This window comes from Engystomops pustulosus, chromosome 5 (genome assembly GCF_040894005.1).
Source record: "Engystomops pustulosus chromosome 5, aEngPut4.maternal, whole genome shotgun sequence".
NCBI lineage: Eukaryota > Metazoa > Chordata > Amphibia > Anura > Leptodactylidae > Engystomops > Engystomops pustulosus.
The window spans coordinates 210,682,655-210,704,478 of NC_092415.1; the positions used below are offsets into that span (position 1 = coordinate 210,682,655).

The following is a 21,824-nucleotide window of genomic DNA, read 5'->3' on the forward strand; positions in this document are numbered from 1 at the left end:
GAGGTACTGCGATGGATACATGTAGTGATGCCAGTACAAGGCAATGTCTGTGCTGGGGTAGGATGGATGAGGTACTGCGATGGGTATGTGCAGTGATGCCAGTACAAGGCAATGTCTGTGCTGGGGTAGGATGGATGAGGTACTGCGATGGGTACGAGAAGTGATGCCAGTACTAAGCAATGTCTGTGCTGGGGTAGGATGGATGAGGTACTGCGATGGGTACATGTAGTGATGCCAGTACAAGGCAATGTCTGTGCTGGGGTAGGATGGATGAGGTACTGCGATGGGTACATGTAGTGATGCCAGTACTAAGCAATGTCTGTGCTGGGGTAGGATGGATGAGGTACTGCGATGGGTACATGTAGTGATGCCAGTACTAAGCAATGTCTGTGCTGGGGGAGGATGGATGAGGTACTGCGATGGGTATGTGCAGTGAGGCCAGTACTAAGCAATGTCTGTGCTGGGGTAGGATGGATGAGGTACTGCGATGGGTACATGCAGTGATGCCAGTACAAGGCAATGTCTGTGCTGGGGTAGGATGGATGAGGTACTGCGATGGGTACATGCAGTGATGCCAGTACTAAGCAATATCTGTGCTGGGGTAGGATGGATGAGGTACTGCGATGGGTACATGTAGTGATGCCAGTACAAGGCAATGTCTGTGCTGGGGTAGGATGGATGAGGTACTGCGATGGGTACATGCAGTGATGCCAGTACTAAGCAATGTCTGTGCTGGGGTAGGATGGATGAGGTACTGCGATGGGTACATGTAGTGATGCCAGTACAAGGCAATGCCTGTGCTGGGGTAGGATGGATGAGGTACTGCGATGGGTACATGCAGTGATGCCAGTACTAAGCAATATCTGTGCTGGGGTAGGATGGATGAGGTACTGCGATGGGTACATGCAGTGATGCCAGTACTAAGCAATATCTGTGCTGGGGTAGGATGGATGAGGTACTGCGATGGGTACATGTAGTGATGCCAGTACTAAGCAATGTCTGTGCTGGGGTAGGATGGATGAGGTACTGCGATGGGTACATGTAGTGATGCCAGTACTAAGCAATATCTGTGCTGGGGTAGGATGGATGAGGTACTGCGATGGGTACATGTAGTGATGCCAGTACAAGGCAATGTCTGTGCTGGGGTAGGATGGATGAGGTACTGCGATGGGTACATGTAGTGATGCCAGTACAAAGCAATGTCTGTGCTGGGGTAGGATGGATGAGGTACTGCGATGGGTACATGTAGTGATGCCAGTACTAAGCAATGTCTGTGCTGGGGTAGTATGGATGAGGTACTGTGATGGGTACATGTAGTGATGCCAGTACAAGGCAATGTCTGTGCTGGGGTAGGATGGATGAGGTACTGCGATGGGTACATGTAGTGATGCCAGTACAAGGCAATGTCTGTGCTGGGGTAGGATGGATGAGGTACTGCAATGGGTATGTGCAGTGATGCCAGTACAAGGCAATGTCTGTGCTGGGGTAGGATGGATGAGGTACTGCGATGGATACATGTAGTGATGCCAGTACAAGGCAATGTCTGTGCTGGGGTAGGATGGATGAGGTACTGCGATGGGTACGAGAAGTGATGCCAGTACTAAGCAATGTCTGTGCTGGGGTAGGATGGATGAGGTACTGCGATGGGTACATGTAGTGATGCCAGTACAAGGCAATGTCTGTGCTGGGGTAGGATGGATGAGGTACTGCGATGGGTACATGTAGTGATGCCAGTACTAAGCAATGTCTGTGCTGGGGTAGGATGGATGAGGTACTGTGATGGGTACATGTAGTGATGCCAGTACTAAGCAATGTCTGTGCTGGGGTAGGATGGATGAGGTACTGCGATGGGTACATGTAGTGATGCCAGTACTAAGCAATGTCTGTGCTGGGGTAGGATGGATGAGGTACTGCGATGGGTACATGTAGTGATGCCAGTACTAAGCAATGTCTGTGCTGGGGTAGGATGGATGAGGTACTGTGATGGGTACAAGTAGTGATGCCAGTACTAAGCAATGTCTGTGCTGGGGTAGGATGGATGAGGTACTGCGATGGGTACATGTAGTGATGCCAGTACAAGGCAATGTCTGTGCTGGGGTAGGATGGATGAGGTACTGCGATGGGTACATGTAGTGATGCCAGTACAAGGCAATGTCTGTGCTGGGGTAGGATGGATGAGGTACTGCGATGGGTACATGTAGTGATGCCAGTACTAAGCAATGTCTGTGCTGGGGTAGGATGGATGAGGTACTGCGATGGGTACATGTAGTGATGCCAGTACTAAGCAATGTCTGTGCTGGGGTAGGATGGATGAGGTACTGCGATGGGTACTTGTAGTGATGCCAGTACAAGGCAATGTCTGTGCTGGGGGAGGATGGATGAGGTACTGCGATGGGTACATGTAGTGATGCCAGTACAAGGCAATGTCTGTGCTGGGGTAGGATGGATGAGGTACTGCGATGGGCACATGCAGTGATGCCAGTACTAAGCAGTGTCTGTGCTGGGGTAAGATGGATGAGGTACTGTGATGGGTACATGTAGTGATGCCAGTACTAAGCAATGTCTGTGCTGGGGTAGGATGGATGAGGTACTGCGATGGGTACATGTAGTGATGCCAGTACTAAGCAATGTCTGTGCTGGGGTAGGATGGATGAGGTACTGCGATGGGTACTTGTAGTGATGCCAGTACAAGGCAATGTCTGTGCTGGGGGAGGATGGATGAGGTACTGCGATGGGTACATGTAGTGATGCCAGTACAAGGCAATGTCTGTGCTGGGGTAGGATGGATGAGGTACTGCGATGGGCACATGCAGTGATGCCAGTACTAAGCAATGTCTGTGCTGGGGTAGGATGGATGAGGTACTGCGATGGGTACTTGTAGTGATGCCAGTACAAGGCAATGTCTGTGCTGGGGGAGGATGGATGAGGTACTGCGATGGGTACATGTAGTGATGCCAGTACAAGGCAATGTCTGTGCTGGGGTAGGATGGATGAGGTACTGCGATGGGCACATGCAGTGATGCCAGTACTAAGCAGTGTCTGTGCTGGGGTAAGATGGATGAGGTACTGTGATGGGTACATGTAGTGATGCCAGTACTAAGCAATGTCTGTGCTGGGGTAGGATGGATGAGGTACTGCGATGGGTACATGTAGTGATGCCAGTACTAAGCAATGTCTGTGCTGGGGTAGGATGGATGAGGTACTGCGATGGGTACTTGTAGTGATGCCAGTACAAGGCAATGTCTGTGCTGGGGGAGGATGGATGAGGTACTGCGATGGGTACATGTAGTGATGCCAGTACAAGGCAATGTCTGTGCTGGGGTAGGATGGATGAGGTACTGCGATGGGCACATGCAGTGATGCCAGTACTAAGCAATGTCTGTGCTGGGGTAGGATGGATGAGGTACTGCGATGGGTACTTGTAGTGATGCCAGTACAAGGCAATGTCTGTGCTGGGGTAGGATGGATGAGGTACTGCGATGGGTACATGTAGTGATGCCAGTACTAAGCAATGTCTGTGCTGGGGTAGGATGGATGAGGTACTGCGATGGGTACATGTAGTGATGCCAGTACAAGGCAATGTCTGTGCTGGGGTAGGATGGATGAGGTACTGCGATGGGCACATGCAGTGATGCCAGTACTAAGCAGTGTCTGTGCTGGGGTAAGATGGATGAGGTACTGTGATGGGTACATGTAGTGATGCCAGTACTAAGCAATGTCTGTGCTGGGGTAGGATGGATGAGGTACTGCGATGGGTACATGTAGTGATGCCAGTACAAGGCAATGTCTGTGCTGGGGGAGGATGGATGAGGTACTGCGATGGGTACATGTAGTGATGCCAGTACTAAGCAATGTCTGTGCTGGGGGAGGATGGATGAGGTACTGCGATGGGTACATGTAGTGATGCCAGTACAAGGCAATGTCTGTGCTGGGGTAGGATGGATGAGGTACTGCGATGGGCACATGCAGTGATGCCAGTACTAAGCAGTGTCTGTGCTGGGGGAGGATGGATGAGGTACTGTGATGGGTACATGTAGTGATGCCAGTACTTAGCAGTGTCTGTGCTGGGGTAGGATAGTGCAGAGAGCACCAGATTCATGATTTCTAGTGCGCGTTCTGCTTGAATCTATTGCCCCCTGCACTTTTGTGCACCTTTATCATGGGGCGTGTAACACATTTCTTTTAGACTTTGCATAATAAATGTGGCGCACGGTCCAACTGAGAAGCGGAACGCCCATATCACATGAGGAGCGGAGTCACGAAAGGGTTGGCAGGTGCCATTGCATGGGAATGTGTAGGTACCGCCATGGGCACCCACTTGTTTCTATACGGATACGATACATTACTAGATTTCATGTTTGGGAGCACTCAGGGACTTCCATGGGCACCTAGTAAAGGCCTATGAACACGTTGGTCTGTACTGGGACGGGGAGCATTAGGCAGTCGTGGCTGATCGAAGGAAATTGGTAAATTCTCTTTCAGGTCACAACATTCAGAAAAACATGAAATGAGTAACATATATCCAATGTATTACTCTATATCACTGTAATATATAGGTCCTGCTATGGGCACCATCACGGGGCCTGCCTATGCATACACCTATGCTGATACATGACGCCATATGCTGCCATGTGCAATGTATTACCAGATTGATTTATTTAGGTACCGCTATGGGCACCCACATGACCCTGCCACTAAATATTCCCACAATAACCATCTGAACACCCTGCCACCCCTCGTTACCTACCTTCATAGTTGATGCAGCCATTGGCATCTTCCTGCCCAGACATCAACTTGTCAACTTCTTCTTCTGTCATCCGTTCCCCTGGACATTGAGAAAACCTTAGTTACAATCTCGCGCTTGTGGTGGGAGTCATGACATATAATGAGACCTTAGCGGATGAGATACCGAGAGTAGCCAGGACGTGGCGGATTTCTGCTCCCATGACGGTGCCATTGCCCTCCTTGTCGAAGACTCGGAGACCCTCCACAAAGTCCTCGTAGGTTCCCTTCTCCTTGGATTTGGAGATATGTTGTAACATTGGCAGGAAAGTGTCAAAATCCATCAGTTTTGTGTGAAGTTCTGTGGGTGAGATTGTGGAACCAGTAAATATGTGACCCCCATGCATGAAACATCACACACCAACAGCAGCGCTATATGCCTAGCATATACATTACATCAGACCTCACACTGCTGTGCTCTGTGCTCCCTGCAGCCAGTGTTATGTACTGTTCCTGGATAGATGTGTAATCAGACCTCACACTGCTGTGCTCTGAGCTCTCTGCAGCCAGTGTTATGTACTATCCCTGGAGAGATGTGTAATCAGACCTCACACTGCTGTGCTCTGTGCTCTCTGCAGCCAGTGTTATGTATTGTCCCTGGAGAGATGTGTAATCAGACCTCACACTGCTGTGCTCTGTGCTCTCTGCAGCCAGTGTTATGTATTGTCCCTGGAGAGATGTGTAATCAGACCTCACACTGCTGTGCTCTGTGCTCTCTGCAGCCAGTGTTATGTATTGTCCATGGAGAGATGTGTAATCAGACCTCACACTGCTGTGCTCTGTGCTCTCTGCAGCCAGTGTTATGTATTGTCCCTGGAGAGATGTGTAATCAGACCTCACACTGCTGTGCTCTGTGCTCTCTGCAGCCAGTGTTATGTATTGTCCCTGGAGAGATGTGTAATCAGACCTCACACTGCTGTGCTCTGTGCTCTCTGCAGCCAGTGTTATGTATTGTCCCTGGAGAGATGTGTAATCAGACCTCACACTGCTGTGCTCTGTGCTCTCTGCAGCCAGTGTTATGTATTGTCCCTGGAGAGATGTTTAATCAGACCTCACACTGCTGTGCTCTGTGCTCTCTGCAGCCAGTGTTATGTATTGTCCCTGGATAGATGTGTAATCAGACCTCACACTGCTGTGATCTGTGCTCTCTGCAGCCAGTGTCATGTACTGTCCCTGGAGAGATGTGTAATCAGACCTCACACTGCTGTGCTCTGTGCTCTCTGCAGCCAGTGTTATGTATTGTCCCTGAAGAGATGTGTAATCAGACCTCACACTGCTGTTCTCTGTGCTCTCTGCAGCCAGTGTTATGTATTGTCCCTGGAGAGATGTGTAATCAGACCTCACACTGCTGTGCTCTGTGCTCTCTGCAGCCAGTGTTATGTATTGTCCTGGAGAGATGTGTAATCATACCTCACACTGCTGTGCTCTGTGCTCTCTGCAGCCAGTGTTATAGAAATCACGTGCAAAGTGCGACAGAAAACTGGCGCAAGGGTCTTAGTTAATGAGCCCCAATGTACATACATGAAGGTGGGTAACAAACTCCCCTGAAATTCATCACATGAGGCGCTGGAGACCCCGGAGTCACACGGTAAATACTCACGGACCTTCGGGTTTGGGTCTGCCTAGAACCTTCAGGACCTCGGCGTTGGTGGGATTCTGCCCCAGCGCCCGCAGCAGGTCGCCGCACTGTCCGTAGGTGATCTTCATCTCGCAGTTCGGGGTCCGATCAAACAAGGAGAAAGCTTCCTTAAACTCTGCCAAGATAAAGTCGGACCTCAGCCGGGGAACCGTCGCCAATTCTCAGATGGTAACATTTTTTTTGGGTTATTTTGCTTAAATCTCCACAAATATTTGGTTTGGTGGAAGATGAGTCCAGGATCCGAGCCGCAGGAGTTTTTATTATTAGCCGGGTTTCCTGGAATCATGTGGTCAGACATCTGCAGGGAGAGATGACGGACCTCTCGGAACCGCACAATTCAGTCTCAGAGTCACCTGCTGGGGGAGGGGAGGGGGCGCTGCAGGACAGGAATCACAACCTCAGCTCTGCTACATATCTCCTGGTGAATCACAACCTCGGCTCTGCTACATCCCTCCTGCTGAATCACAACCTCGGCTATGCTACATCTCTCCTGATAAATCACAACCTCAGCTCTGCTACATCTCTCCTGGTGAATCACAACCTCAGCTCTGCTACATCTCTCCTGATGAATCACAACCTCAGCTCTGCTACATCTCTCCTGATGAATCACAACCTCGGCTCTGCTACATCTCTCCTGATGTATCACAACCTCGGCTCTGCTACATCTCTCCTGATGTATCACAACCTCGGCTCTGCTACATCTCTCCTGGTGAATCACAACCTCGGCTCTGCTACATCTCTCCTGATGAATCACAACCTCGGCTCTGCTACATCTCTCCTGGTGAATCACAACCTCAGCTCTGCTACATCTCTCCTGGTGAATCACAACCTCAGCTCTGCTACATCTCTCCTGGTGAATCACAACCTCAGCTCTGCTACATCTCTCCTGGTGAATCACAACCTCAGCTCTGCTACATCTCTCCTGCTGAATCACAACCTCAGCTCTGCTACATCTCTCCTGGTGAATCACAACCTCGGCTCTGCTACATCTCTCCTGATAAATCACAACCTCAGCTCTGCTACATCCCTCCTGCTGAATCACAACCTCAGCTCTGCTACATCTCTCCTGATGAATCACAACCTCAGCTCTGCTACATCTCTCCTGGTGAATCACAACCTCGGCTCTGCTACATCTCTCCTGATGAATCACAACCTCGGCTCTGCTACATCTCTCCTGGTGAATCACAACCTCAGCTCTGCTACATCTCTCCTGGTGAATCACAACCTCAGCTCTGCTACATCTCTCCTGGTGAATCACAACCTCAGCTCTGCTACATCTCTCCTGGTGAATCACAACCTCAGCTCTGCTACATCTCTCCTGGTGAATCACAACCTCGGCTCTGCTACATCTCTCCTGGTGAATCAGAACCTCGGCTCTGCTACATCTCTCCTGATGAATCACAACCTCAGCTCTGCTACATCTCTCCTGATGAATCACAACCTCAGCTCTGCTACATCTCTCCTGGTGAATCACAACCTCAGCTCTGCTACATCTCTCCTGGTGAATCACAACCTCGGCACTGCTACATCTCTCCTGGTGAATCACAACCTCGGCACTGCTACATCTCTCCTGGTGAATCACAACCTCGGCTCTGCTACATCTCTCCTGATGTATCACAACCTCGGCTCTGCTACATCTCTCCTGGTGAATCACAACCTCGGCTCTGCTACATCTCTCCTGGTGAATCACAACCTCGGCTCTGCTACATCTCTCCTGGTGAATCACAACCTCGGCTCTGCTACATCTCTCCTGGTGAATCACAACCTCGGCTCTGCTACATCTCTCCTGATGAATCACAACCTCGGCTCTGCTACATCTCTCCTGGTGAATCACAACCTCGGCTCTGCTACATCTCTCCTGGTGAATCACAACCTCGGCTCTGCTACATCTCTCCTGGTGAATCACAACCTCGGCACTGCTACATCTCTCATGATGAATCACAACCTCGGCTCTGCTACATCTCTCATGATAAATCACAACCTCGACTCTGCTACATCTCTCATGATAAATCACAACCTCGACTCTGCTACATCTCTCCTGGTGAATCACAACCTCGGCTCTGCTACATCTCTCCTGGTGAATCACAACCTCGGCACTGCTACATCTCTCCTGGTGAATCACAACCTCGGCACTGCTACATCTCTCCTGGTGAATCACAACCTCGGCTCTGCTACATCTCTCCTGGTGAATCACAACCTCGGCTCTGCTACATCTCTCCTGGTGAATCACAACCTCGGCACTGCTACATCTCTCCTGGTGAATCACAACCTCGGCTCTGCTACATCTCTCCTGATGAATCACAACCTCGGCTCTGCTACATCTCTCCTGGTGAATCACAACCTCAGCTCTGCTACATCTCTCCTGGTGAATCACAACCTCGGCTCTGCTACATCTCTCCTGGTGAATCACAACCTCGGCTCTGCTACATCTCTCATGATAAATCACAACCTCGACTCTGCTACATCTCTCATGATAAATCACAACCTCGACTCTGCTACATCTCTCCTGGTGAATCACAACCTCGGATCTGCTACATCTCTCCTGATGTATCACAACCTCGGCTCTGCTACATCTCTCCTGATGTATCACAACCTCGGCACTGCTACATCTCTCCTGATGTATCACAACCTCGGCACTGCTACATCTCTCCTGGTGAATCACAACCTCGGCACTGCTACATCTCTCCTGGTGAATCACAACCTCGGCTCTGCTACATCTCTCCTGGTGAATCACAACCTCGGCTCTGCTACATCTCTCCTGGTGAATCACAACCTCGGCTCTGCTACATCTCTCCTGATGAATCACAACCTCGGCTCTGCTACATCTCTCCTGATGAATCACAACCTCGGCTCTGCTACATCTCTCCTGGTGAATCACAACCTCGGCTCTGCTACATCTCTCCTGGTGAATCACAACCTCGGCTCTGCTACATCTCTCATGATAAATCACAACCTCGACTCTGCTACATCTCTCCTGGTGAATCACAACCTCGGCTCTGCTACATCTCTCCTGGTGAATCACAACCTCGGCTCTGCTACATCTCTCATGATAAATCACAACCTCGACTCTGCTACATCTCTCCTGGTGAATCACAACCTCGGCTCTGCTACATCTCTCCTGATGTATCACAACCTCGGCCCTGCTACATCTCTCCTGATGAATCACAACCTCGGCACTGCTACATCTCTCCTGATAAATCACAACCTCGGCTCTGCTACATCTCTCCTGGTGAATCACAACCTCGGCTCTGCTACATCTCTCCTGGTAAATCACAACCTCGGCTCTGCTACATCTCTCCTGATGTATCACAACCTCGGCTCTGCTACATCTCTCCTGATGTATCACAACCTCGGCTCTGCTACATCTCTCCTGGTGAATCACAACCTCGGCTCTGCTACATCTCTCATGATAAATCACAACCTCGACTCTGCTACATCTCTCCTGGTGAATCACAACCTCGGCTCTGCTACATCTCTCCTGATGTATCACAACCTCGGCTCTGCTACATCTCTCCTGATGTATCACAACCTCGGCTCTGCTACATCTCTCCTGATGTATCACAACCTCGGCTCTGCTACATCTCTCCTGATGAATCACAACCTCAGCTCTGCTACATCTCTCCTGATGTATCACAACCTCGGCTCTGCTACATCTCTCCTGATAAATCACAACGTCGGCTCTGCTACATCTCTCCTGGTGAGATGCAACAGAGTCCCTCTCCATGCACAGGCTGAACCCCCAAACCAGAGGAAACATGGGACCCCAAAAGTTATTATACAAATCCACAAAAATGCATTCGGTTAAATTATTAATATTATAACTAGAGATGGGAGAATTGATTCTAACTCCGATTGTGCAGGAGTACAACGTATTACATGGGGCAGAGAATTCTGGGAAGGAGAAAGGAACACCCCCCCCCCCCCCCAATCACATGTGCAGAGCTGTAGCCAATCAGCACACAGACTATAAAAACTACCAGCCATATGCAATCCAGTTATATCACACTGCATGTGCTGCCTGTAGCCTCCAGCTGCTTGTACTGTGCACGTGCTGTCTGTAGCGTCCAGCTGCTTGTACTGTGCATGTGCTGCCTGTAGCCTCCAGCTGCTTGTACTGTGCATGTGCTGCCTGTAGCCTCCAGCTGCTTGTACTGTGCATGTGCTGCCTGTAGCCTCCAGCTGCTTGTACTGTGCATGTGCTGCCTGTAGCCTCCAGCTGCTTGTACTGTGCATGTGCTGCCTGTAGCCTCCAGCTGCCTGTACTGTGCATGTGCTGCCTGTAGCCTCCAGCTGCTTGTACTGTGCATGTGCTGTCTGTAGCCTCCAGCTGCTTGTACTGTGCATGTGCTGCCTGTAGCCTCCAGCTGCTTGTACTGTGCACGTGCTGTCTGTAGCGTCCAGCTGCTTGTACTGTGCATGTGCTGTCTGTAGCCTCCAGCTGCTTGTACTGTGCATGTGCTGCTTGTACTGTGCATGTGCTGTCTGTAGCGTCCAGCTGCTTGTACTGTGCATGTGCCGCCTGTAGCCTCCAGCTGCTTGTACTGTGCATGTGCTGCTTGTAGCTTCCAGCTGCTTGTACTGTGCATGTGCTGCCTGTAGCGTCCAGCTCCTTGTACTGTGCATGTGCTGCCTGTAGCTTCCAGCTGCTTGTACTGTGCATGTGCTGCCTGTAGCGTCCAGCTGCTTGTACTGTGCGTGTGCTGCCTGTAGCCTCCAGCTGCTTGTACTGTGCATGTGCTGCCTGTAGCCTCCAGCTGCTTGTACTGTGCATGTGCTGCCTGTAGCCTCCAGCTGCTTGTACTGTGCATGTGCTGCCTGTAGCCTCCAGCTGCTTGTACTGTGCATGTGCCGCCTGTAGCCTCCAGCTGCTTGTACTGTGCATGTGCTGCCTGTAGCCTCCAGCTGCTTGTACTGTGCATGTGCTGCCTGTAGCGTCCAGCTGCTTGTACTGTGCATGTGCTGCCTGTAGCCTCCAGCTGCTTGTACTGTGCACGTGCTGCCTGTAGCGTCCAGCTCCTTGTACTGTGCATGTGCTGTCTGTAGCCTCCAGCTGCTTGTACTGTGCATGTGCTGCCTGTAGCCTCCAGCTGCTTGTACTGTGCACGTGCTGTCTGTAGCCTCCAGCTGCTTGTACTGTGCACGTGCTGTCTGTAGCGTCCAGCTGCTTGTACTGTGCATGTGCCGCCTGTAGCCTCCAGCTGCTTGTACTGTGCATGTGCTGCTTGTACTGTGCATGTGCTGCCTGTAGCGTCCAGCTGCTTGTACTGTGCATGTGCTGCCTGTAGCCTCCAGCTGCTTGTACTGTGCACGTGCTGCCTGTAGCGTCCAGCTGCTTGTACTGTGCATGTGCTGCCTGTAGCGTCCAGCTCCTTGTACTGTGCATGTGCTGTCTGTAGCCTCCAGCTGCTTGTACTGTGCACGTGCTGCCTGTAGCCTCCAGCTGCTTGTACTGTGCACGTGCTGCCTGTAGCCTCCAGCTGCTTGTACTGTGCACGTGCTGCCTGTAGCCTCCAGCTGCTTGTACTGTGCATGTGCTGCCTGTAGCATCCAGCTGCTTGTACTGTGCACGTGCCGCCTGTAGCCTCCAGCTGCTTGTACTGTGCATGTGCTGCCTGTAGCCTCCAGCTGCTTGTACTGTGCGTGTGCCGCCTGTAGCCTCCAGCTGCTTGTACTGTGCACGTGCTGCCTGTAGCCTCCAGCTGCTTGTACTGTGCACGTGCTGCCTGTAGCCTCCAGCTGCTTGTACTGTGCATGTGCTGTCTGTAGCCTCCAGCTGCTTGTACTGTGCATGTGCCGCCTGTAGCCTCCAGCTGCTTGTACTGTGCGTGTGCTGCCTGTAGCCTCCAGCTGCTTGTACTGTGCATGTGCTGCCTGTAGCCTCCAGCTGCCTATACTGTGCATGTGCTGTCTGTAGCCTCCAGCTGCCTGTACTGTGCATGTGCTGTCTGTAGCGTCCAGCTGCTTGTACTGTGCATGTGCTGTCTGTAGCCTCCAGCTGCTTGTACTGTGCATGTGCTGTCTGTAGCCTCCAGCTGCTTGTACTGTGCATGTGCTGTCTGTAGCCTCCAGCTGCCTGTACTGTGCATGTGCTGCCTGTAGCCTCCAGCTGCTTGTACTGTGCATGTGCTGTCTGCAGCCTCCAGCTGCTTGTACTGTGCATGTGCTGTCTGTAGCCTCCAGCTGTTTGTACTGTGCACGTGCTGCCTGTAGCGTCCAGCTGCTTGTACTGTGCATGTGCTGCCTGTAGCTTCCAGCTGCTTGTACTGTGCATGTGCTGTCTGTAGCCTCCAGCTGCTTGTACTGTGCATGTGCCGCCTGTAGCCTCCAGCTGCTTGTACTGTGCATGTGCTGCCTGTAGCCTCCAGCTGCTTGTACTGTGCGTGTGCTGCCTGTAGCCTCCAGCTGCTTGTACTGTGCATGTGCCGCCTGTAGCCTCCAGCTGCTTGTACTGTGCATGTGCCGCCTGTAGCCTCCAGCTGCTTGTACTGTGCATGTGCCGCCTGTAGCCTCCAGCTGCTTGTACTGTGCATGTGCCGCCTGTAGCCTCCAGCTGCTTGTACTGTGCATGTGCTGCCTGTAGCCTCCAGCTGCTTGTACTGTGCATGTGCCGCCTGTAGCCTCCAGCTGCTTGTACTGTGCGTGTGCTGCCTGTAGCCTCCAGCTGCTTGTACTGTGCGTGTGCTGCCTGTAGCCTCCAGCTGCTTGTACTGTGCGTGTGCTGCCTGTAGCATCCAGCTGCTTGTACTGTGCATGTGCTGCCTGTAGCCTCCAGCTGCTTCTACTGTGCTGCCCGTAGCCTCCAGCTGCTTGTACTGTGCATGTGCTGCCTGTAGCGTCCAGCTGCCTGTACTGTGCGTGTGCTGCCTGTAGCCTCCAGCTGCTTGTACTGTGCATGTGCTGCCTGTAGCGTCCAGCTGCTTGTACTGTGCATGTGCTGCCTGTAGCCTCCAGCTGCTTGTACTGTGCATGTGCTGCCTGTAGCCTCCAGCTGCTTGTACTGTGCGTGTGCTGCCTGTAGCCTCCAGCTGCTTGTACTGTGCATGTGCTGCCTGTAGCCTCCAGCTGCTTGTACTGTGCATGTGCTGCCTGTAGCCTCCAGCTGCTTGTACTGTGCGTGTGCTGCCTGTAGCGTCCAGCTGCTTGTACTGTGCATGTGCTGCCTGTAGCCTCCAGCTGCTTGTACTGTGCATGTGCTGCCTGTAGCCTCCAGCTGCTTGTACTGTGCATGTGCTGCCTGTAGCCTCCAGCTGCTTGTACTGTGCATGTGCTGCCTGTAGCCTCCAGCTGCTTGTACTGTGCACGTGCTGCCTGTAGCCTCCAGCTGCTTCTACTGTGCTGCCCGTAGCCTCCAGCTGCTTGTACTGTGCATGTGCTGCCTGTAGCCTCCAGCTGCTTGTACTGTGCATGTGCTGCCTGTAGCGTCCAGCTGCCTGTACTGTGCGTGTGCTGCCTGTAGCCTCCAGCTGCTTGTACTGTGCATGTGCTGCCTGTAGCGTCCAGCTGCCTGTACTGTGCGTGTGCTGCCTGTAGCCTCCAGCTGCTTGTACTGTGCATGTGCTGCCTGTAGCGTCCAGCTGCTTGTACTGTGCATGTGCTGCCTGTAGCCTCCAGCTGCTTGTACTGTGCATGTGCTGTCTGTAGCGTCCAGGCATTCCAGTCCAGGTTCATTTCATCTGCCAGAAGGATGAAAAGCTTCAGGATTGAGCCAATAGCAGGAGTGGATACAGAACACAGAATACGTGCAAGTATCCCATTTACTGCTCATCTCTGTTCTGGATCCGCTCCTGTTTGTTTTTGGCTTTAGCAATACTGATGGATTATTGACCGATAGAGAGCAGACACTGATGTATGAAAAGAAGGGCAAAATGATCAGTGACCTCAATGCAGAATTACCGACACCCTCTCCACTCTTTTGGGGGGTTTCCTCATGTGTCCGCGTGTAACAGAACAGGTTCTGCCGTAATCTATGGAATCATCTGATGTCAGTGTAAAAAGAGTGCACTCTGTGATGTCATAGTGGGATCTTGGCCCTCGGTCCTTTCGAGCTGGCACAGACGTCACCTTGTCAGGCTGCATTCCCGCTTCACTTATTTGGTGAAGTTGGCCTCTGTAAGTGCACAGAAGTGAAGAGTGAAGCATATACGTCAAGGTAAGTGACATTAGCTTGAATGCTCCTTCTGGAAAGCTGGATACCTCTGTGGGAAAGCTGGGTGGCTCAGCTGGAAAGCTGGGTGCTCATGGAGTTGTGGAAAAGGCATGGAGTGATCTTAAGACCCGAGAGTCTGCTACCACCTATGGTTTCCGGATTGCTGAGCACCTCCGTGAGTACAAGGAAGTTGGCAAAGCACTGAGGAGGCTCAAGGAGGAGATAATGGAGACCGTGGCCCTAGCGGGGGTGGCCACTAAGAAGAAGAAGTCTGATCTTCTTACCACCATCAACAGACTTAAAACCGAAGTCACTGCTCTGGAGGAAAAGAGATGTATTATCCGTGACAACAGCGGGCCCTTCCGCGAAAAGCTGGAGAACGACACCAGATTTGATGATGCGGCAGGAGCAGCTAAGAAAGCAGAAGGGGCTTCAGATCCAGGCGGATGATGGCGATGATGAGGAGGATGAGGAAGACCTGCCGTGTCCGTCTGGTGACCTGCACCAACACCAGCAGGCCTCGCACGACAGGCTGCCTGCAGAGCAAGCGCCATTACCATCAGGCTGCGGCTCTGCCAACCTGGAGGGCCAGGGAGGGGCGCTGACAGCCTGAAGAGCCTGACAGCGGCCAGGGAGGGGCACTAATGGCTCAAATACAACAACTGGAGTCCCAAGTTCACCTCTAGAACTTTTCCTTTGGCATATGTCGGATGACGACCAAAAGAGGAAGAAGAAACCCAAGAAGACCAAGGCGTGTCGTGTAGGCCCCGTTACCCAGTCCAGCACGAATCCTGCAGTGGACTCGGTGCCAGGGTGCGGGGAGATTGCAAAGCCACGTTCCATCATGGCGCAGAGCACCAGCCTTGTTTGTAGTAGCAAGGATGGTGCAGGGAAGGCATCGGCCAAAAGTCTGGACAGTGAGGGCGATCGGAGAGGTCCTGGTACCGTGCCCTGCCCCCCAGTGGGAGGGGGTGTGGCCCAGTGCCAGGGGCGGTGGCGGTAGCTCCTGTGGCCCCTAGCGCTGTGGCTGTTGCTTTCTCCGGTTAGCGGCAGCAGTGTGATGGGGCTGCTGGGGCTTGTGGTGCGGAGCCTCCCAAACACCCTGTACAGCCTGAAGGAAAGGACGCAGGAGAAGTCTTGTTTTGTATCAGGGCATCGGACTCTAGAGATGGCGCTGTCTGTCTGGAGTTTATTAAGACAAGTGGCCTCTTGCATCCAGTGAACGGTGGACAAACATTAAAAAAACAGCTGGTTTAAATAAGGGGCTAATGCCAGTGAGGCAGAGGGCACAAGTAACATTGGAGTTGGAGCTGCCTCTTCTCAGGCTGAATCAGCTATGGAGGTGGCTCTACCCCCATGGCTCCCAAACATCATGGATTTGGCCGGACAATCAAAGTTTTTAATTTCTGTCTGGGAGATTGTCCAGGTTATTCCCTCCAGGTCCCGCACTGGCTGGGGTTGTCCCAGCTCTGTGTCCCGCCTAGTATATACTTTCAAATACAAAGCTTGCGGTACTAAAGACTTCTACAGACATCGGGCATTGAATCCTTTAGAGAGATGTGCCGGGTTAGTGCAGAGCAGGAACCACATCATCATGGAGAGATCCCCATCCGTCCACACATGGTCTCTACATCTCCCAGGGATTCCCCAGAGCAGACATCGGGCAGGGAATCCTTTTGAGAGATGTGTGGGATAGTGGCAGAGCAGGGATCACGTCATCAGGTTCATATCACCATAAACGCGACACAGCATCCTGCCCTGATACATCAAGAAGCGGAAGCATCTTAATGTATCCTGCTGCGAATATGCAGCGGTGGGGCAATCATACACTGGTGCACGAGCGCCAGTGTATGATAAATGTCCCCCATCGTCTCTATTTAATTCAAGTTGTTACAGGACTGGTTAACAGTACGGGATCCCTGAAAAGGTCCAGATCAGGGATTCTGGAGGTAGTCAGATCCTTCTACTCACACCTCTTGGGCAGGAAGGATCTAGATGGGGATGTGATGTCGGCTTTCCTGGTTTTGGCAAAGGTGCTGTTTAATCGGCTGGTGCAGTTTGCGCCCCGGCTCCTTTCGGGGACCCAGCACTGCTCTGTTCCAGGCCGCAGTACATTTAGTGCTGTGCTTTGTGTCCGGGAGGCAGTGGAGCAGGGCAGGGCTGGTAACTGGAAGGGGTACTTGCTGTCCTTGGATCAGGCAAAAGCGTTTGACCGGGTTAACCACGAGTACCTCTGGTCTGTCCTTCTTCTGAGGTATGGCCTGCCGGGGGAGTTTGTCAATTGGCTAAAGGTTTTGTACGCAGGGGCAGAGAGTTTCCCGCTTGTGAACGGTTGGATTGGCCGCTCTTTTGAGGTCGGGTCTGGTGTTCGCCAGGGTTGTCCTCTGAGCCCACTTCTATACGTGTTCGCGATTGACCCATTCCTTAGGAGGGTTGATCGTGGGCCGTTGGTGGGAGTCGGGATGGATCGGGCAGCACCGGAAGCCACTCTTAGAGTGGTAGCGTACGCCGATGATGTCACCGTTTTCGTGTCCTCGGGAGGGGAGGCGCAATGGGTGATGTCAGAGGTTGACCGCTACTCAGAGGCTTCTGGGTCCAAGATCAACCGGAATAAGTGTGAGAGTCTCTGGCTGGCAGAGGGGGATCCAGGCTTTGATCTCCCGGACACTCTCCCAGGGCCCCAAGACTCTGCCAACGTTCTCGGCATCGAATTTGGCCAGGGGGATTACCCCATGCAAAACTGGGACGGCAGGCTTAAGATGGCCGCTCAGAAGGTGGACCAGTGGAAGGGTTGGTCTTTGACCCTCAGGGAAAGGGTTAATCTGATGAAAACTTACCTGCTCCCATTGCTGATATATCTGGGCAGTGTGTGCATGTTGCCAGAACCCCTCTGGACTCGGGTCTACAGTCTGTTCTTCCAGCTGTTATGGGGGAATAGGCTGAACCTAATCAAGAGGGAGGTTACTTACCGCACGAGGAGACAAGGAGGGTTGTGTATGGTCAACCCTGTGGTGTTCCTAGTGAATACCTTTCTTAAGATCAATGTAGCAAACCTCTGGAAAGAGAGGGCTCCTCCGTGGGTATACTCCTGCAGGGGATGGTTTCGGCCTTTCTTCCAGGAATGGGAGACAGGAGGGCAAGTGAAGGATATCCGTACACCACATGGGCATCTTCCGGCTTACGCTACCCCGGTTCTGAAGGTGATTCGCCGGTGGGGTCTGGGAATGTGGGAGATCAGGACCATGTCGAGGAAAGTCCTTGACAAGAGGGTTCTGTTGACCCATTTCCAGAAGCCTCTGGCCCTCAGGGATTGCCCAAGTCAGATCTGGGTTTAGGTCTTTTGAATTCCATCAGGATCCCCCTGAAGCTTTGGGACGTGACTTGGTGCTGCTTCCATGGAAACACAGTTATTCATGGTGCACAGTTTGCCCCTTAAGGAGCTACTCACGGTATAAGACCAAACAGTCCACAGAAATAGAGAAAATAATTTCACTATGACCGGAGCTCCCAATAATATTCTTCTCATTCTTTATTCCACCGATGAACGGCACTAATCCTCAGTTTCTCCTGCTGAAAGTATGTCACCATTCAGACTAGCACCATCGCACTCTCATCATCCTCCTTTAATTATATTGTAGCTGGAAGAAAATATGCAGGCAGATTGTGTGGTACGTTCCAATAAAGTTCAAATTTATTTAGGTTCATCATACTCACAAGAGTTAATTAAAAATGTGAATATCACAAGTCAAATAACGAGACGCTGGCTGTCCTATCCCCCCGACCCAGGGTTTCGCTGGCAAGGCTTCTTCCAGCTACAATATAATTAAAGGAGGACAATGAAAGTGCGATGGTGCTAGTCTGAATGGTGACATACTTTCAGCAGGAGAAACTGAGGATTGGTGCTGTTCATCGGTGGTTAAAGATCGAATAACGAATGAGAAGTATAATTTTGGGGCTTCCATGGAAAGCTGTGTGTGAGGGACAATCTGAAGTGTAGGAGCTCTGAGGAAAGGGGTTGTCCCCGGGAGGAGTGCGGTGGCCTGCTGGAGAGCATGGACCACTTCCTGCTTCAGTGCCCCTTTAACACAGAGGTGTACAACCGGGTGGGCGCTTCCATCCATTGGCCCGGGTTGGCCGGTCTCTCCTATGCGGAGTGAGCCTATGGAGCATTCAGAGGCCTGGGTGGCCGGGACCGTTGCACGTTATTCCTAGTCAGTCTAGTGGTCAGGTACCACACGTGGAACGCACAGTGTTTAGTATCGACGCAGCGTAAAATCCTCCCGGTGGATGAGGTGGTTAGGAACATTCTGGGTGACCTGGTGAAGGTGCGCTCTCTGGAGTATGAGAGGCTGGGCACGGGGAGGACCTCTCTCCTTAGTGTCCCTTAGTCTGTCCTCTCCCTCCTGGTGAAGGTGCGCCCTCTGGAGTATGAGAGGCTGGGCACGGGGAGGACCTCTCTCCTTAGTGTCCCTTAGTCTGTCCTCTCCCCCTGGTGAAGGTGCGCTCTCTGGAGTATGAGAGGCTGGGCACGGGGAGGGCCTCTCTCCTTAGTGTCCCTTAGTCTGTCCTCTCCCCCTGGTGAAGGTGCGCTCTCTGGAGTATGAGAGGCTGGGCACGGGGAGGGCCTCTCTCCTTAGTGTCCCTTAGTCTGTCCTCTCCCTCCTGGTGAAGGTGCGCTCTCTGGAGTATGAGAGGCTGGGCACGGGGAGGACCTCTCTCCTTAGTGTCCCTTAGTCTGTCCTCTCCCCCCTGGTGAAGGTGCGCTCTCTGGAGTAGGAGAGGCTGGGCACGGGGAGGGCCTCTCTCCTTAGTGTCCCTTAGTCTTTCCTCTCCCCTCCTGGTGAAGGTGCACTCTCTGGAGTATGAGAGGCTGGGCACGGGGAGGGCCTCTCTCCTTAGTGTCTCTTAGTCTGTCCTCTACCCCTGGTGAAGGTGCACTCTCTGGAGTATGAGAGGCTGGGCACGGGGAGGGCCTCTCTCCTTAGTGTCCCTTAGTCTGTCCTCTCCCCTCCTGGTGAAGGTGCGCTCTCTGGAGTATGAGAGGCTGGGCACGGGGATGACCTCTCTCCTTAGTGTCCCTTAGTCTGTCCTCTCAGCTCCTGGTGAAGTTGCGCTCTCTGGAGTATGAGAGGCTGGGCACGGGGAGGGCCTCTCTCCTTAGTGTCTCTTAGTCTGTCCTCTACCCCTGGTGAAGGTGCACTCTCTGGAGTATGAGAGGCTGGGCACGGGGAGGGCCTCTCTCCTTAGTGTCCCTTAGTCTGTCCTCTCCCCCCTGGTGAAGGTGCGCTCTCTGGAGTATGAGGGGCTAGGCACGGGGAGGACCTCTCTCCTTAGTGTCCCTTAGTCTGTCCTCTCCCTCCTGGTGAAGGTGCGCTCTCTGGAGTATGAGAGGCTGGGCACGGGGAGGAACTCTCTCCTTAGTGTCCCTTAGTCTGTCCTCTCCCCCCTGGTGAAGGTGCGCTCTCTGGAGTATGAGAGGCTGGGCACGGGGAGGGCCTCTCTCCTTAGTGTCCCTTAGTCTGTCCTCTCCCCCTGGTGAAGGTGCGCTCTCTGGAGTATGAGAGGCTGGGCACGGGGAGGGCCGCTCTCCTTAGTGCCCCTTAGTCTGTCCTCTCCCTCCTGGTGAAGGTGTGCTCTCTGGAGTATGAGAGGCTGGGCACGGGGAGGGCCTCTCTCCTTAGTGTCCCTTAGTCTGTCCTCTCCCCTCCTGGTGAAGGTGCGCTCTCTGGAGTATGAGAGGCTGGGCACGGGGAGGGCCTCTCTCCTTAGTGTCCCTTAGTCTGTCCTCTCCCCCTGGTGAAGGTGCGCTCTCTGGAGTATGAGAGGCTGGGCACGGGGAGGGCCTCTCTCCTTAGTGTCCCTTAGTCTGTCCTCTCCCCCTGGTGAAGGTGCGCTCTCTGGAGTATGAGAGGCTGGGCACGGGGAGGGCCTCTCTCCTTAGTGTCCCTTAGTCTGTCCTCTCCCCCTGGTGAAGGTGCGCTCTCTGGAGTATGAGAGGCTGGGCACGGGGAGGGCCTCTCTCCTTAGTGCCCTTTAGTCTGTCCTCTCCCCCTGGTGAAGGTGCGCTCTCTGGAGTATGAGAGGCTGGGCACGGGGAGGACCTCTCTCCTTAGTGTCCCTTAGTCTGTCCTCTCCCCCTGGTGAAGGTGCGCTCTCTGGAGTATGAGAGGCTTGGCACGGGGAGGGCCTCTCTCCTTAGTGTCCCTTAGTCTGTCCTCTCCCCCTGGTGAAGGTGCGCTCTCTGGAGTATGAGAGGCTGGGCACGGGGAGGGCCTCTCTCCTTAGTGTCCCTTAGTCTGTCCTCTCCTCCCCTGGTGAAGGTGCGCTCTCTGGAGTATGAGAGGCTGGGCACGGGGAGGGCCTCTCTCCTTAGGTGTCCCTTAGTCTGTCCTCTCCCCCTGGTGAAGGTGCGCTCTCTGGAGTATGAGAGGCTGGGCACGGGGAGGACCTCTCTCCTTAGTGTCCCTTAGTCTGTCCTCTCCCCTCCTGGTGAAGGTGCGCTCTCTGGAGTATGAGAGGCTGGGCACGTGGAGGGCCTCTCTCCTTAGTGTCCCTTAGTCTGTCCTCTCCCTCCTGGTGAAGGTGCGCTCTCTGGAGTATGAGAGGCTGGGCACGGGGAGGGCCTCTCTCCTTAGTGTCCCTTAGTCTGTCCTCTCCCTCCTGGTGAAGCTGCGCTCTCTGGAGTATGAGAGGCTGGGCACGGGGAGGACCTCTCTCCTTAGTGTCTCTTAGTCTGTCCTCTCCTCCTGGTGAAGGTGCGCTCTCTGGAGTATGAGAGGCTGGGCACGGGGAGGACCTCTCTCCTTAGTGTCCCTTAGTCTGTCCTCTCCCCTCCTGGTGAAGGTGCGCTCTCTGGAGTATGAGAGGCTGGGCACGGGGAGGGCCTCTCTCCTTAGTGTCCCTTAGTCTGTCCTCTCCTCCTGGTGAAGGTGCGCTCTCTGGAGTATGAGAGGCTGGGCACGGGGAGGGCCTCTCTCCTTAGTGTCCCTTAGTCTGTCTTCTCCCCTCCTGGTGAAGGTGCGCTCTCTGGAGTATGAGAGGCTGGGCACGGGGAGGGCCTCTCTCCTTAGTGTCCCTTAGTCTGTCCTCTCCCTCCTGGTGTTGGGCTGATGCTGCACTGTAGATATAACGCAAACCTTACACGTTAGCCCAGTGTCTGGGTGGGAGGGTGATGGGCGTGGGATTGTTATTTCTGTTTCTGTGTATTGTTCAGTTATTTACTTTTTTATTTTTTTAATTGGTTGGACTATGTGAAGG

At 53.0% G+C, this 21,824-nt stretch overlaps 1 protein-coding gene across 1 annotated transcript in view; it reads right to left on the reverse strand.

Annotated features, from left to right (window-relative positions):
• Positions 1–21,824, reverse strand: part of MYL3 (myosin light chain 3) — a 79,821-nt gene that overhangs the window by 21,703 nt on the left and 36,294 nt on the right. The window contains exons 4-6 of the mRNA XM_072154534.1: positions 6,387–6,536; positions 4,910–5,083; positions 4,748–4,825 (exon numbers count right to left, since the gene is read on the reverse strand). Of these exons, the coding sequence (XP_072010635.1) occupies positions 4,748–4,825; positions 4,910–5,083; positions 6,387–6,536 (402 nt within the window). The remainder of the gene's footprint in view (positions 1–4,747; positions 4,826–4,909; positions 5,084–6,386; positions 6,537–21,824) is intronic.